Below are 16,481 nucleotides of genomic sequence, written 5' to 3' on the forward strand. Positions count from 1 at the left end.
TTGTAAACATCTTGCGGGGTTTCTCCCCTTGCTCCTCAGTACCCTCATGAAGATCAACTTGTTTTTCTGCCATACAAAGGAACATCAAAGGAAAGGAGGATGTGATTCCCCGAGGTCGGATTTTTACAGGCAATAAGGACACCAGCTCTCATGCCCAAACTCATCCCCAATCTCACAAGGACACCCGAGAAAAAAACAGACATGAAGATACACACTGACAGAAGCACAGAGACTTTACAAATGTTCATTCTCCTTCATTAAAAACTTTTAAGTTAGAAACATTTTGATCCATAAACAGTCAAGGGGGGTGATGCGCCACCTAGTTCATTAAACCGAAACCAGATGTCCTGCCCTGCCAGGACTTTCACCAACCGTCTCTGATGCCAACATCCTCCCACCCCCAAAGAGGAAGCTGGGCCTTCCGAGTCCCTGAGTTCACATGTATCCAATTCTGCAGCCCTCCTAGGTCCCGCCCACAAAAGGACCAATCACTGTCCTGGGGTGGGGGGCGGAAGGGCAGCGAGGGTGGAAGGGCCACACCTGAGGATGTGAAGGACCCTCTCCCAGGTGAGGGGGAGACTTCCTGTGTGTCAATCGGGCTTTTAGTCCTAAACAGTGATTTCCTGTCAGAGAGGAGTCATTTTGCAAAACGGAAAGAGTCTACAGAAAGGTGAAACTGCACCCGGGGCAGATTTCTCCACCATCCGGAGTCCTGCAGGTTGAGTCCAGGCCTTCTACCCCTCCCAAGGGGCCGGCTCAGAGCGTCCCATAGATGCTGACTTTGACCAGGGAGATGCTCTCTATGCACTGGTTCCGGCCTTTCTCATACAGGATGTAGAGCTGGGGGTCCTGCTCCTCCCCACCCACGCGGCCCTCCAAGGCTGCCAGGGAGGAGTAGCCGCTGGGCCCTGGCCATAGCTGGATTGTCTCTTTCTGCCAGGAGGTGCCATTGCTGAAGCTCCAGCGGAGGGTCAAGTTCACCCCTGGAGAGAGCAGCGGAGTCAGGGAGAGGAAGGTCTCCACCCAGGCTTCCTGTTTCAAGGCGCAGGGGCCCTGCCACCTGAGGACCACCCCCTCCCCCCACCCGACAGGCGCTCACGGAGCTCGGGATGGGCTGGGTTGGAGAAGAAGATGATGCCACTGCTGGTGGCTACAGCTCCTGCGGCGACCACGGGGTCCACGAGCTCAGGGTCGAAGGTCACGTCGCGGGGCCGCAGGGTATCACAGGCATCGAAGCTGCGGAGGACAATTCGGCAGTGGCAGTGGTAGTTGTTCTGGTTCCGGGCGTTAATGACCACGGTACCGTCAGGGAGCTCGTAGGGCTGAGGGGAGAGAAGGGAGCCTCAGGGGGACCTGGGGAGGGGACAGCGCAAATGCCCGTGTGCCCGAGAGGAGCAACGGCAGGGAGAGCAGATGGGGAATGGCCTCTGGGTCCCTGACCTGGCACTCGTCGGGGTTGAAATCGTTCTCCAGTTTAGGCTGGCCATAAGGAATGCCGCTGACCCCACTCCCATAGCGCCAGGAGGCGCCGTGGTCGTCGCTGAGGAGGCAGAATACCCCGTCCCGCTCCAGCGTCCCGTGGCCGCACACGATGAGCCGGCCCTTCCGCGGCTCCCGCTGTTTCTGTGGGACAGGGAGCTGGGGTCAGAGGGAGGCCTCGAAGGGGGCTCGAGAGGTGGGGACGGGGTGCCATGCCAGGAGGTGCCCACCACCTCCCACTTGCGAGTCCTGTTCCTGCTCACTGAGGGTCTCAGGAGGAACCCACCAACACAGACTACCAGAACTAAGAAGTTCCTTTTCAGGATAAGCTCCTTCAGGACAGCTGGACAAGCTGTGCACCACAGGAGGGGGCTCCACGGTAACTTAAACCTAGCCCATGCTGGCTCACCAAGCAGGGCACCCGGGCACAGGCTTGCGTCTGCTCAAAGGAAGAGATGGCTTTTTCTAATCTGCTCACAGGCCCTGCATGGTCTGGTGCAGCCCCATAAATGGCCCTCAAATGGGAAGTCAGTGGCAAAGTTCCACCTCCTGCTGGCTGGTGCTCTTCCCAGCCTGTCCCTTTGTGGAATTCCACCCAAGACATAAATTGTGACTTCGTAGCTTATTCTGCTTAGGAAGGATCTTCTCCATTCTGGGGTGTCCCTCAGGGAGCCCCTCCACCCATCTCCCAGGACAGAGACCTGAATGCCAGAGCCCGGTCCAGGCGCAAACATCTCGGTGCCAATATCCAGGGAGAGGTTTCGGGGAGGGCTCCAGGAAATGCCGTCATCCTTGCTCCACACCAACATGGTGGAGGCCACCGGGCAGCCTGCCTTGTGGGCACAGAGGGAGTAGAAAAGGAACACCACACCTGTGTCCGCATCGTTCACCACTGCCCCCAGGTTCAGCCCGTCAGGGGTCTCCCCGTCATCTACGATGAATGCTGTAGGGGACCATGTGCTGCCTGCAGTAAAAACGGAAGACACCCTGGATGAGCAGGAGGTCAATTTCCAGCTTCTTACTTATAGGAGCCTCGGCCTACAAGACCTGCCCCTCCTCACCTCTCTGATGTTATCCTCTGTGCTTCCCTGGCTCACTCAGATCAGGTTGTATCCAGTTCTTTCCTATTCCTCAAACACCCTCCCTGGCACACCTTCTGCCAGGGGCACTCTTCCTCCCTAAGGCTGACTCTCTTACCTCCTCTATTTAAAATGACAGTCCCTCAAATGTCCACTCTCCCCATACCTCTTACCCTGTTTTGTTTTTCTCCATTGCATTTATCACCTCCCGACACACAAAGTAATTTCACTTACTGATTATGTTTATTATCCATTTCCCCCAATAGAATGGAAGCCCCGTTCGGGTGGGGGTTGTTTGGTCTGTTCTATTCATGACTGAATTCACAGAACCTAAAACAGAGCCTGATATATAGTAGGTTCTCAATAAATGTTGAGTGAATGTTCAATTACTTGGTAATCCCAACTTCCAGATTCCTGCCCTGAATACTTTCTCTTAGATTCCCCCTACCCCTCCTGTCCAGGCCTCCAGCCCTCCAAGTTCCCCTGCCCTCAGGGCCTTTGGGCCCCCAGGCTCCCCGCCTCATCCATCCTAGCACCTGCTCTTGCCCACCAGGCATCTTTATACCCTGGTCCGTGGACCTGCGCAGAGCGATGAACTTGGCCCCCTTATCCGATGCCGACGTTTTCCGGGCCTCAGCGAAGGCAAGGAGAGTGCCCCGAGGGGTGACGCTGATGAGCGGGATGCGGAAGGTGTCCACGGAGCCGATCTGCCTCCCGCTCACCCACAGGAGCTGCTCCATGGTCACCAGGGGCTGCACCTGGGGCAGGAGGAGGACGGATTTCGGGACGGATGGATAGAGCTCATACTCAGAATCCCTGGGAGAGGAAAGCTGCTGGGGGTTCCAGATTAAGGAAGGGGAACCAGGAGGAGCGTCTGGAGCAAAGCTGGGGGCTCGGAGCAGGGGAGGGGTTCAGAAGGGAGAGGGATCCCCCAGGGAGGGCGGGGGGCCCAAAGCTGGGAAGAGATCCGAGTGAGGAGGCTGGGAAGGGAGGAGGACGCGGGAGGGCCCGGAGAGGGGGCGAAGGGTTGGAGAGGAGGCCCGCAGCTCGGAGACACCTGACACTGATAACCCGCGCGGGCTGGAAATGGGGTAATGCGAGGGGTGACTCACCAGATCGAAGTCGTTCTCTGCCCCGGCCCCAAATCCTGCCCTTGACAGCAGCAGCAGTAGCAGCAGGATCGCAGCAGATACCTGAACCCCACAGCCTCCCCAGAACCCCATCAATCGCGACTCCCAGGGTCTGCCCCCGAGTGCCGGGCCCTGCCGCTCCACGGTCATCTCTCTCCCGCGGAGGCCACGACACTGGCCCCCCGGGCTCGACTCGGTCAGCTGACCCCGGCCCTTTAAACGCTCACTTGTTACCCGCCCAATTCGCCCTCTGCCGGGCCTCCAGCCCCTGCTTGCGCACCTCCCACCCGATCCCGCAGCTCCCAGAGCTAGCCCTTTCCATTGGCTTTCCCGAAGCCCAGGAGCACGTGACCCAGACAGGAAGCGGATTGGCTACGGAGAAGATGGGGGTGGGGCTGACAGCTCTCCACGTGAGCTTTTTTATTGGTCGTGACATCTAGTCGCGTCACAGGGGCGGGGCCTGTTTTAAAGAGCCAAGCGGGATAAAAAAATAGGCAGCGTGTGTTCGTGAAGGTAAGTTCGTGAATGTCTGGGACTTAAAGACATATTGAGACAACAAAATATCAATCTTTAATAAAATCTCTTAGCTACAAAGTCGCGATCTGGAAGTACGGGTGGGGCTAAACGGCTGTACAGTAGGGGTGCAGCCCTGAGTCAGGGCCCCGGTCTCTCACTTCTTCCTCTTCTTGTCCCCCGGCGGCGCCTCGTTCTTCTTGCCCAGAATCTGCAGAAGGGCTTTGGGCATGTAGTAGGGACGGTCCAGGGAGCCGTCGTTCCGCTCCAGGTCTTCCACTGAGCCGCGAGAAAGACGGGTCAGAGCGGACCCTTTGGGGGGTCGTCTCCACCCCTTGGGAAAATCAGAGACTGGGAGGCTCCTTGCCTGGCTTGGAGTCCAGGCTGCACCACCATCCTGGATAGATTATTTATTTTTATTTCGTTTTTGGGGGGACAGGTTTTGTAACCCAACAGGGCAGGTTAGGTAAGCTGTTTCCTCATCTGTAAAGTGGGGTCAGTGATACCTTCTTTCATAGACTGATGAAGAGGTTTAGTGGGGAAAAAATGCATGTCAGTCACTTGGGCAGAGCCTGGTACATACTAAGCTTTCAATAAATGTGCACAGTCGGGTAAGAAAGATTCCCTTGCATTAGAGGCACCTGCTGGGAGGTCTCTCCTGTGGCTAACTTCTAGCCTGGTTTTTCTAGAAGATTGCTCCTTCCTGGGATAGTGCACCAGCCTGGGGGGTTCTCACTTTCTCTTATCTTCCCCAAACCCATGGTCTGAGGATATCAGAAGAGGTTCCTTCTGACCCCTTTAATTTAAGAAGCCGCTGTTTCTAGAAGCATCAACCCCCCTCCAAAAACCTCAGCACTCCCATACCTTGGGGGTGGGGGGAGGTGGTTGGGGACGGTCACTCACAGAAGCAGAGGAAAAGCGTGTCCACACACATCCCAAACACGCTGAAGAAGCCGCTGGCGATGACATAGGCTCCCAGGATGGAAGTCTGGAAGGCACAGGGCCCGTTGGGAGAACTGGGGGGTGGGGAGTCAGGGGGGAGGGAGGCGGCTGAGGCAGAGAAGGAGCCACTCACCATGATGGGCAGCCAGTAATAGTTGAGGTGGGGGTTCTCGAAGTCCTTACCCAGGCCCTGGATGCGGCCGGAGAAAAAGAAGAAGGACAGAACTCCTACGGGAGAGGTCTGGAGGTCAGTGCTGCTGCCCAGCACCCCAGCCCTCTGCTGCAGAACCCTCCCTCTCTCGTCCTCACCAACGCCTCCAACTACCAACAGCTTCCCAAAGAACAGCAGGAGGTCTGTGACCTTATCCAGGACGACCACCCTGGAAGGGAATGGAGGGAGAATGGGGGTGAGAGGCCTGGCAGGTGTGGGAGCAGCACTGGCTACATAATTTGTGGGGCCCCCATGCAAAATGAAAACTACCCACATTCCAAAATGTGACAGCAGAGCATTAAACCCGGCCCCGGGGCCCTTCCAAGCACTGTTGCAGGCCCACGAAGCTGCCCCAGGATAGGAGATCTGAGGAGGGGGCCGCGAGGGGGTGGGGGGGACAGCCTGACCTGACAATGTTCCGCATGAGCAGCATGAAGGCGTTCTTGGCTGAGACGCAGAAATTCTTCCCGTAGATGGCGATCTGGGTGGGGGTGGACAGGTCAGAGCTCCCTGAGGCCAGCTTGCCTAAGCCAGGGTGGGGGCCCTGGGCCAAGGGGCTGCTGGTGTGGGGGACTCACCATGATGTAAGCATTGCGATTCAGGAATTTGATAAATTTCTCCAGGCACCAGAGGCAGCACTTGAAGCAGCACATGATGCAGCGGGCCATAGGGTTCTGGGCTCCTGGGCGAATGGGACTCGTGTTTGGCTGCATGCCTCTCTTTGACAGCCCCTCCCTAAGGATCTGGCTGCACACCTGGCCTTCCTCAACTCCAGACTCACCTCTCAGCTTGTGGTCAATGTATTCCAAGATCACCCGGGCCATCTGCACAAGGGTCAGGATGAGGGACCCAAAGGCCAACGAGCCAGTGTGGTAGCTGCAGAGGGAGGGAGTGAGGTGGGCAGAGGCAGCTCAGGGGCCCCCTGGGACCCCCACATTCACAATTCCCAGGCCCCTGCCCTGGGCTTACTGAAGTGTACGGATGAAGGCGGAGCTCAGGGGGAAGGTGGGAATGTCCTGGGGCTTGTGGAAGGCCCAGTAGTAGGAGGCAAAGGCCCCAGCCAGGACGCACTGGCCCAAGGCCAGCACCCAGTTGAGAGTCCAGAAGAGCCCCAGGACTCCATAGATTTGCAGGTTGAAGAGGGAGCGTTGAACCAGGCCTGTGGACAAATAGCCCTGGAAGATGCACATCAGCCCCGGGCACGAGGAATTCACCGGCTGGGCCTAGGCGAGAGTGGACAGAGTAAGCACAGGCCCGGCCTTCAGAGACCTCAGTGTAGAGCAGTGGCCTCTGCCCATTTGTGGCAAGCTTCTGCCCCTCTGAGCAAGGCAGGGAAGTGGTAGCTTCTGAGTTGGGTGTTCCTTTGGGGAGGGCCCATCTCCAGGCTCAAATTGCATTCAAATAGTTTGTGTGAACGTAATGAGCTTCCTTCAGCTTCCTGACTGGCACAAGAGCTCCTGGGCAGGCTGTGCAGGCAGAGCCTTAAAGGTAGAGTGACCCAGGGGTGCAAGGTGGTTCACTGGTAGAATTCTCGCCTGCCATGGGGGAGACCCAGGTTCGATTCCCAGCCCGTGCACTTACAAAAAAAAAAAAAAAAAGTCAACAAATGCTGCTGCAATAACAGGATAGTCACTTGGTGGAAGGAAATGTGACCCCCACCATACTGCATATATAAAAAAAGTAGGGTGCCCCAAGCAGGTGGGTAAATGTCTGGTTCCCTCACACTCACTCAGCTGTCCCTTCCCAGAAGCCTTCAGAGACCCCACGACTCCCAGAGCAACCTCCAGTTCAACCAAAACACCTTCCAGCAAAATGGAACAGACTGGATATTAAATGATATTAAGGAATTAAGTTCTGTTGGGTGTGAAAGTGGCCTGGTGGTTATGTTTTTTAAGCTCCTTATCTGCAGATGCTCCTTTTATCCAGGCTATGGATAGATGAGTAAAAAAATATGAATAAAAATAAGTAAATAATAGGAAAAAAGAAATTGGATAGATGGAAATACTAGTGGTCCCTGAGAGGGAGGGATAAGGAGTATGGGTTATGAGTTTTTCCTTTTTATTTCTATTTTTTGGCATGATGCAAATGTTCTAAAAATGATCATGGTGATGAGTACACAACTATGTGATGATATTGTGGGCCACTGATTGTACCCTATGTATGGACTGTATGTGTGTGAAGATTTTGCAATAATAAAATATATATATAAAGTCTTTATCTGTTAGTTTTTAGCAATAGTCATCTACAGACAAGGGGATCTGTGGGTAAGGGAATCTTGTTTAACTGTATACAGTTCTGGTTTTGCGTGTTTAAAAAACAAAAAACAGGTGTCAGAGAAAATTGTGAAAGATTCCAAAATAGGCATAAAGGATCTCCTGGATCCATAACTGGGTTTTCCATAGTCCTTGAGCTATTTTACAACTCTCTTAAGTCCTAAAAACCTGACCATACTGCATGTGCCTCTTGTCCACAGAAATATAAATGAATAATAAAAAAAAAGAAATGTAAATGAATTGTGTCTGGTGGAATGTGCTTGGTTACCACCCTATGGATCCACTACTTTTGCATCTTTCTGTAAATTTTTTTCAGCCTCCTTTACTGCCTACGTAAGCACAAGTGTGGGTCTCTGAATTCTTTGAACTGATTGCAACTGACTAGTTCTTTCATAAATTAATGAGTTTCAAAAAATGTTAAACACATACTCATTCTTAGAAAAAAAAGAAAGTCCTTATCTGTTGAGATCCACCCTGACATATTTACAGGTGAAATAGCACCATGTCCAGAATTTGTTTTAAAAAGCTCTAGGAAAAACATTTTTTTTCAGGTGGTGGATGGGGAGATAGATGAGATAGGACAGCAGAAACGCCAGGGTTGTGGAATCCAGGTGAAGTTCAGGGATTCACCGGAGTGCTCTAATCTCTACTTCTGCGTGTGTTTGAAAATTTCCATAATAAAAAGTTACCAACACACAAGCAAAAAATGATCCTTTCCAGCGAATGTGCCGGATATCTTGATAATTGCTGAAACTGACAGAATGTTGGAATTTCGTCATAAAAAAATAGCTACACCACTTTCCCCGTTGTGTGCAATTGTGGGCTTGTGTCTCCAGCGCCCCTTGAACCTGAGCAAGGGGAAAGTCAAAGCCAAGTCCGTCTGGGCTCTGCACCCCCGGGTCTGGCATCTGGTGGGCTTCCTACGGAAAGAGGCCTTTCCTTTCTGGTAGAGGGAGGCTAGAGCCTGCTGGCCCGGCCCACGGCCCCAGCACAGAGGAGATGGCAACATGAAGGCTCTGACAGCAGGTCCCCGACAGACCAGTGTTCCTGGCCATTCCTGGGCATCTCAAGGGGCGGGGTTGCCAGAAGCAGCTCCTTCTCTCCCAGACCCGCTCTGGGAGACCCCACAGGCCTGCAGCCGGGGGCACTGAAGACTGTTCTGAGGGAGACTTAAAAATCCATTCATACTTTATCATGCTCTTATCAGGAACCAGATATTGTGCTAAGCGCTTTGTGTGCCCAATGTCATATGATCTCAGCCATCTGGTGAGACAGGTATTAACATTATCTCCATTTTACAGAGAAGTGGTCTGAGGTTTAGAAGGTAAAGTAAGGGGGCTAAAATTGTCCTAGGGAGGGGTGGAGTAAATTCTGGCCTCCAGCTTCTTCTCTGGCCCTGCCCCTGGACACACCTTGCCTCCTCTCCCAGCCTCAGTTTCCTTCCCTGCACAAAGGGTGGCTCAGTAGCAGGGCTACTAGATTAGGTGTCAGTGGGCTGGCTCCCTATTGGGCTTTGCTAGGGGCTGACTGTGTGACCCTGAGAGAGCCCCTTACCCTCTCAGGGCCTTAGGCTCCTCTGCAGAATGACAGCTTGGAACCACTTGGCCTCTAAGACACCCCCCCCCCCCAGCCCCACTGGTCCCCTCCACGCCCATCCCACCATCCCTTACCATGGGGTCACACGTTGCACTCACTGGCACTTTCTCACAGCTGGGTAGGCTGGCGTTGGGCACCCACCAGACGTACTGGGGTTGTCCTGACGTGGCCAGGTACCCAGAGGGGAGCTAAGGAAAGCCTGGTCACACGGTCTGCAGGTCCTTCCTCACGGACCCCCCTTCCCAGGGTCAGTCTGTTCTTATGCAGGCTGCTCACTGCAAAAAGCGAGCTGGAATTCAGCCTGTGCTTACTCCCTCGCTTTGTCTGGGTGCAGGGTTGCATCTGCCCAGAGGAAGGGGCACCTCTTCCAGTTGCACGAAGGCCCTGTCCCCACCCTCTAAGGACCCCAGGAGGGTATGGCAATGTGGGCAAAGGATACAGAGATGTCATGGCCCAGTAGGCAACACAGATGAGCAGGAGGAGAAAGGTGACGAGCGGGTAGAACATGGTAGACATCATATGTCCCACAGCCCTGCAGGGAGATGAGAGCTAATCTCCAGCCTGGCCCCCACCAACCTCTCATGGGGCCAACCTCTATCTGCACCGGAGTCAGCCCCACACTCTCTCTTCTGTCTGGGAGCAACCGGGTGGTGATTTTGTCTATTGTATCTGCTAGCCCCAACTCCTGGGGCAGGGCTGGGCATGCAGTAGGTGCTCACTGAATGAACTGAATTGAATACCTCAGACTCAAGGGTTCCTTAGAAGACCAGAGTTACAGAGAAGCCCCCCGGGGCAGCCTCGGGGTGAGAGAGGGAAGAGGATCCCTCGGGTGTGGTCTCCCAATAGATCTGCTGGGGCCTGGATGGGAGTTGCTGGCTGCTTCTCTCTGCCTGGGTTCCTGCCATGCCCTTGCCACCACCACTAACACTTGCTGAGTGCTTACTCTGTGCCAGGCACTGTTCTAGGCACTCGACAGACATTATTCAACTCATGTAGTCTCCAGGACCACCCTATAAGTCAGGGACCATTACCGCTGCCACTTTACAGATGGATAAACAGAAGCTCAGAGTGGGGAAGCCACACAGCTGTGCTAGTCACTGCTAGCGATTCTGCCCTTCTCCTTGGAGCTTTCCCGGCCCTCCCCAACACCCCTGTCCTGAGTCTGCACCCACCCTCCCCACCCCCGGCCTCTTCTCCCTCCTGGACAGGCCCTCACTTGCTGGCCTCCTTCAGCAGGGCAATGGCGATGCGGATCCGCTGCCGCAGGAAGATGAGCGCCAGCAGCAGGATGCCTTCTAGCACGGCCAGCACGATCACTGCGGGGGACAGGGGCAGGGGCTCTGGTCGGGCCTGGGCAGCCCTCGGCGGGGCGGGCGGGGCGGGTGGGGGCTGGGCAGGACACTCACTGGCCACCAGCCAGGTCTCCTGCACGCTTTGGTAGGCGCTGAGGTTGGTGGTGAAGCCCAGCTGGGTGATGGAGGCGCCCTTGTCCCGCAGCACCCGGTACTCTCTCCAGCAGTGGTAGATGCCATACGCCAGCACCCCCAGCACCCCCAGGATCAGCACGAGAACTAGGGGCCCAGCCACCAGGCGCAGGAGCAGGATAAACAGCAGGCTCAGGACCAGGGCCACGCCGAGGGCACTACAGGCAGGGTGCGGGAGTTAAGGGGGTTCCCTGGTCCCCCACGTCTTTCTCCTTCCAGAACCCCTCCCCCTCCAAAGCTTTTTCTCATACTCCCAATATCCAAATCCTGTTAGACTTGGGGTCCATTCTGAGCTCCAGCTCCTCTTACCCTGCCCAAAGTCTCTGTTTCAGACATGTTAGGAGATAGAGGATCAGGGAGGGGAGAAGGACAGCAGGGTGGGGGAATCTGGTGACTCACATAAGAATCCAATACCAGGAATGGGCAAAATCTTCAAAGATCTTAACACTGATATCACGAGCATTGAGGGTGTCAAGAAGACCGCTGTTGGGGAGATACAGGGTCAGATGGGGCGTGGGTGAGCAGGAAGGGAAAGTGTGTGGGGCAGAGAGGTTTGGAGCACGGATGCCCACCTGATCCCCTGGGAGATGTTGCCGGTGATGCCTGGGAGTGTGGGCGGAGTACTGTTGGACCATGGAAAACAGCGCCCCAGAGCTGGCAGGAGAGAATGGGGGCTGCTGGATGCAAGGGCCCAGGCTCTGCCTTCACAGCTGCGGCCCCTGCTCCGCCCATAGGGCCCTCAGTGGGGTGGAGAAGGGGGAGGGAGCGTGATGATCTCAGCTTCTCAACAGGGCCTCCTGTCCCACACAGCCCAAGCCACTCTTCCTTCATTGTCTCTCACTCGTCCCCTCCCTGACCTCTACTTCCCCTGCCCCAACTGTTGTCTTGGTTCAGCTCCTCAACCCCTCTGACCCGGACTTTTACATCACACACAGACACACACACATGTACACAAACACACAACAGGAGCTCTTGCTATGCCCCTCTCTGACTGCTCTCCCTGCTGCAGAAACCCCACCCATTACTCTCTGCTTAGCAAAAGTTCCATCCCACCTCCCCAGGAAGTCTTCTCAGCCTACCCCCACCTCCCGTGGCACCTACCATGTGCCCACAGAGGCCGTTATACCCACCCTCACAACATCTTTGCCTGGCAGGCTTGCTTTGCTCATCTACATTCTAAAGAGAAGAAACTAGGCACAGAGAGGTTGAGTAACTGGTCCAAGATCACACAGCTAGAAAGTGCTGGAATCCAAACTGAGATCTCTCTAACTCGGGCACATTTAGGGCACTTCCTATTGTACTCATATTGAGAACCAAATGCCCTTTCTCATGCTACAATTAAAAAAAAAGCTCCTGTTAAAAAAAATAACTTCAGCTGTTGGAAAGAAGAGAAGAGCATACAGGAAAAAAAGGGCACTACAATCCTGCCATCCAGCCGTATTTCTCTGTACCATCTGGCTGGTCAGTGTTCCAGCCTTTGTATCTGAGTGCACGGGTGTGTGCAGAGTCACCACGGATGTCTCACATGCAGGTTCTTGGTGAACATCCGGGGCTCCCCACCTTCCCTGCACCTCTCCCCAGTGTCTGGCTCAGAGTGGGTGCCCAGCAAACACTGACGAGCTGCCTGCAGGGTCGCGCAGCAGAAAGGGGAGTGGCAAGGGAGGACCCGGTGGTAAAAATTCCAGTGTTGCCACTGACAAGCTGTGTGACTTGACCCTTTCGGGGCCTTGTTTCCTCATTGGAACAAATCACAATATTGGACTAGAGGTGCCCGGGAGGTAAGGACGCGTGAGCCTCACCTGGAGTGGAGGGGAGGAGATAACTGGGGCAGAGCTCCTGTTGCAGGCTTTTGAGCACTGGCTGGGGGAGGTGGAGAGGACAGACAGACACCACACAGACACAGAGCAAGATGAGAGATGAAAGAGGTGGGGGCGGCAGCAAGAGGGAGCCTCTACCCCCCTGCTCCACCCCTGCAGGAGAGCCAGCCTCTCAATCGTTGACCCAAAGTCTCCCCCCGCCCCCATCTCCTGGTGGTCCCTCCTCAGCGATGTTGGGGGTAACGCTTACCATATCCCAGGGCACCCCCGGCAGACAGAAGTTCCTGTTTGCCGTGTAGAAGACCTCCCCCACCGTCTGCGAGAGCTGGTCCGACCCCACGGTCCACGGGTCTGCAGGGCAGGAGGACACACACACCTGGGGCAGAGAGCATGCTAAGGGGCCGGCCCCTGAACCCTGGGGACGTTCCGGGGCAGAGGAATGCCCCAGGCTCTGACCTGGGGGGTAGGGCATTGCAGGTTGTTCTGAGCGGCTGTGATGAGGTTGGTGGTGAGGATGCAGCTGAAGATGTTAAAGTACAGTAGGTATGGCTTGTCTCTGCAGGAGCAAAGGGAGTGTGTCGTCAGGGCCGGGTTGGGCCTGGAGGTCTCAGGATGGACCTACCAGCTCCTGGCCTCAGTAAACTCAGTCCCCCTGATTTCCCAGGGTATTTCCACAGCACAACAGCAAACAAATGGTTAAGAGCACGAACTCAGCCCAATTACCCTTTACAGCTGTATGACCTTGGGCAAGTCACTTAACCTCTCATTACAAAAGTACTCACCCCGAAGAGGTAAAGAGAGCTGGTGTGTAAAGTACGCTCCTCCCCAATTGCAACATAGTAACAGTATCTAAGAGTCAGAGCTTTTATTACCTATTGTACCTTTCCCGTATACAGGGACTGATATCCAGAATCATTTTGTGTTTCAAAGGAGGAAATCAAGGCACAAAGAGGTCAGGTAAAAGCCCAATGTTGTACAACCAAACACAGCCCAGATGGGGATTCACATGCCAGTCTCCGAACTCTAAAACCCATGCACTTAACACTAAACTACACCACCTGCCAATCCTGGGGGGCTCCTCAGAAGCTAACTGTCCAGTTAACAGAGGGCCCTGAATGAGCACTGGAGTGGTTGGATTCGGGGTGGGGGACGGGGTTCCACAGGGAAAGGGTGTGGAAGAGCATGAACAGGTCTGGAATCTGAGGGCAGGCGTCCCCTGCCCATCCCCACCTTCACCTCCTTAGATGCCCTCCTTCCCCCGCCTGCCACACTCACTTGTTGGTCCCCATTCCGCAGTAGGCCCCGGTAGAGTTCCTGGGGTAGAGGACTTGTCGGGGGTCTCCGTACACCCAGGCTGGGGACAGAAACACAGATGCACCATGGGAAGCTGGGGGCTTGGGGGGAGCAGCTATGACGCAGCCCCTCCTGGGGTTGCTGACACCCCACTCCCACCCCCTGCGGCAGCTCTGGGCAGCTGGAGACTCACCCACGATCCCCACCACGATGTAACCCAAAATGAAGAGGAAGAAGAGGATACAGCAGATGACATCTGTGCAGCCCCTGGGAGAAAAATGGAAGTTCTGAGTCCCGGGAAGCTTTGGGGGGCTGGGCGTGGGTGGCCAGGTGGGCCGGGGTCTGGAGGGATCATGGATTAGAGAGTTGGGGGATGTTGAAGAGCAGGGATCAGGAGATTTTGTTTTGTTTCTTAAGAAAGCTTTTTTTTGGGGGGGGGGCGGTAAACTTTCTTCTGAAGTGTAATACAGAAATGTGCACAACGTGTAAGCACTCGGCTGGATGAATTTTCACCAAGTGCCCACATCGGTGTGGCCAGCCTCCAGGCCAAGAAATAGTAGGTCACCAGCACCCTGAGGGCTCCCCATGTGTCCCTTCCCAGACACAACACACAACAATCCTCACAAGGGCACCTGGGGCAGAGTTTCTTACCTTTTCTTTATATAGAGACTTCTTACCCAAAGCTCAGCAAATACAAAGCAAAAATCAAGACACCCCCCACCTCCCTCCCTCCAGCCCAGGGCCCAAACTCACCTGTTTTTGATGGGGCCTCTAAAGGAGGGGTCATATTTGGCTGGTTTCCCTGAGGGGCAGGGGAAAGAGTGTGGAGCATGAGGTTCTGAGGGGGTCTCTCTCCTCGTTTCCTGCCCCTCCCGAATCCTCCTTGCCCAAGCAAGATCCAAACCCGAGAGTTTGGGGAGATGGTCAGGGACAGGGCTGGCCCTGGCAGGAGGGGATGGAGGAGCTGGAAAGGTGCTGCAAGGTCTGCCAGGAGCTGGCTGGGAGCTCCTCCCCAGCGGCCTTGGCGGGAGAAGGGGGGCCTGTACAGGCTGCTTCCGGCTCACACCTGCAGGCCACGGCCCGGGAAATGGCTTTTTGTCCCATGCTCCCAACCCTGGCCCAGTGTCCTCCCAGGTCTGTGTCCAGCCGTCTGAGCGCCTCACCCGAGCCCATCCTCATCCTTCCCCCTTCCCATCCCCTGCCTGGGACCACTTGGATTCCAGCCCCGCTGGAAGGTCCAATCTGTCCTTTGCCCCAGGCTCTCCCTCCACCCTCTGGCCTGAGGCCTTTCTTGGAGAAAGAAACTGAAGCCAAAAGGCAGTTAATGTTTGCAGAGCCCGGGGAAGGGAAAAGACTCCCAGCCCGGAAGGGCCTCAGTCCCCAGTCTACCTCTGGGCTCCGGGCAGGTAGGCAGGGTGACACCTGAGCCCGCTGTTGAGATTGTGGAAGCATCCTGTTCCCGGTCCTCCCTCAGTACACACAGGGAGGAGGTGGCGCGGCCGCCAGGGTCCCATGTGGGCACCGAGCAGTTTGTCCACAGTCCAGTGCCGAGCTGGCTGAGAAGCTGGGAAGGGGTGGTGTCCACTTTTCCCAGGTGCCCTGGACTCTGTCCCTCTGCAGCTCCTTGACATGAGGTCAATGATTGACCACTCCAGGAAGTCTGTTGGAGACTCCTCACTGCCCATTCCCCTAACCCCCAGCAAGCCCCACCCTGGGGAGACCCCCTCCCTCAGGCCTCCCCTCCACCCCCCTGCTCCAGACAAGATCCCCAGACTCTTAATCCCCTCAGGACCTCTACACGCAGACCCCTTACTGCTCCCAAGAGGCAGGTCTTCAGTCCCCTCTCCCTCAGACCCCCAGCCCGTATTCCTCTGGACTCCTGGGAGAGGGCCCCAGCCTTTATTCCGCAGAGATTCTGGAAACAGCCTCCCTGTTCCCTCTCTCGGGAACCCCAGAAGACCCATGCCTCAATTTTTCAAGCTATCCCCAAGACAGGTTCCCATTCCTCCCTCCTTTCAGAGACCCACCCCCAGGCAGGACCTCAGCCCTCTCTCCACAAAGACCCTCAGTCTGAACTTCTCACTGGAACCCTCCTCGCCCCGACTTGGAGACCCCCTCAGGCGTGCAGGTCCCCCCAGCCTCTGCTGCTTAGGGTCCTAGCCCTCCACTCCTTTCATAAAACCCAGCAGGTAGATTTCCAGTACCTTTTACCCTGAAGGATCCAGAGACCAGCCTGAATCTCATCCTCCCGATCCCAGTCCTTAGTCCTCACAGGGGCCCAGACCCCAGCCTCACCTCTGCCAGGCTCTGTAGCACATGACATTCCCAACCCGAGAGCCCCTCCCCGCTGCCCAGGACCCCCCCCCCCCCACACACACACACACTCTCTACCAGCCTCCATCCCAGCTTTGTGTCCCGGACCCTCCCTTCAGGGACCCAGGACACTCCTCCCCGGAGTCAGACCAAGCCGCCACTCCCTCCTTGCCGTGGGCCCAGTCGCGGCCTCCCCTCTGTCCGTGGGGTCCTGGGCCTCTGTCCCCAGCCTCACCGTAGGCCTCATCCCCGTCCTGCTGCGCCCCCATGTCTCAGCCTCCGGAGTGATTGGAGCCCGGGAGACCTGGCGGCTCACCTGCGCCCGCCCCGCCCTCCCGCACGTCATGGGCC

At 55.8% G+C, this 16,481-nt stretch overlaps 2 protein-coding genes across 4 annotated transcripts; both read right to left on the reverse strand.

The window, feature by feature from the left end:
- Positions 1-230: 230 nt before the first annotated feature.
- NEU1 (neuraminidase 1) lies at positions 231-4,018 on the reverse strand. 2 transcript variants are annotated; one of them, XM_077161362.1, is made up of 6 exons: positions 3,671-4,018; positions 3,124-3,316; positions 2,181-2,443; positions 1,441-1,623; positions 1,100-1,322; positions 231-983 (listed from the first exon to the last, which is right to left on the reverse strand). In XM_077161362.1, exons 1-6 carry the CDS (start codon positions 3,836-3,838, stop codon positions 757-759), a joined length of 1,257 nt encoding a protein of 418 aa, XP_077017477.1. In that variant the 5' UTR covers positions 3,839-4,018; the 3' UTR covers positions 231-756. The 2 variants fall into 2 exon arrangements, with proteins under 2 accessions (XP_077017477.1, XP_077017476.1); XM_077161361.1 differs by having other exon boundaries at positions 3,109-3,316.
- A 225-nt stretch (positions 4,019-4,243) lies between these two features.
- On the reverse strand, positions 4,244-16,466 carry SLC44A4 (solute carrier family 44 member 4). Of its 2 annotated transcripts, none has more exons than XM_077161363.1 (21): positions 16,366-16,466; positions 14,571-14,619; positions 14,011-14,084; positions 13,800-13,878; positions 12,981-13,080; positions 12,775-12,900; positions 12,507-12,567; positions 11,280-11,361; positions 11,107-11,190; positions 10,630-10,865; positions 10,440-10,539; positions 9,660-9,755; positions 9,298-9,397; positions 6,324-6,577; positions 6,136-6,230; positions 5,933-6,036; positions 5,762-5,835; positions 5,453-5,523; positions 5,277-5,371; positions 5,105-5,189; positions 4,244-4,480 (listed from the first exon to the last, which is right to left on the reverse strand). In XM_077161363.1, exons 1-21 carry the CDS (start codon positions 16,397-16,399, stop codon positions 4,359-4,361), a joined length of 2,121 nt encoding a protein of 706 aa, XP_077017478.1. In that variant the 5' UTR covers positions 16,400-16,466; the 3' UTR covers positions 4,244-4,358. The 2 variants fall into 2 exon arrangements, with proteins under 2 accessions (XP_077017478.1, XP_077017479.1); XM_077161364.1 differs by lacking the exon at positions 16,366-16,466 and adding an exon at positions 15,207-15,499.
- Between the last annotated feature and the right edge of the window lie 15 nt (positions 16,467-16,481).

The sequence above is a fragment of the Tamandua tetradactyla genome, chromosome 5 (genome assembly GCF_023851605.1).
Source record: "Tamandua tetradactyla isolate mTamTet1 chromosome 5, mTamTet1.pri, whole genome shotgun sequence".
NCBI lineage: Eukaryota > Metazoa > Chordata > Mammalia > Pilosa > Myrmecophagidae > Tamandua > Tamandua tetradactyla.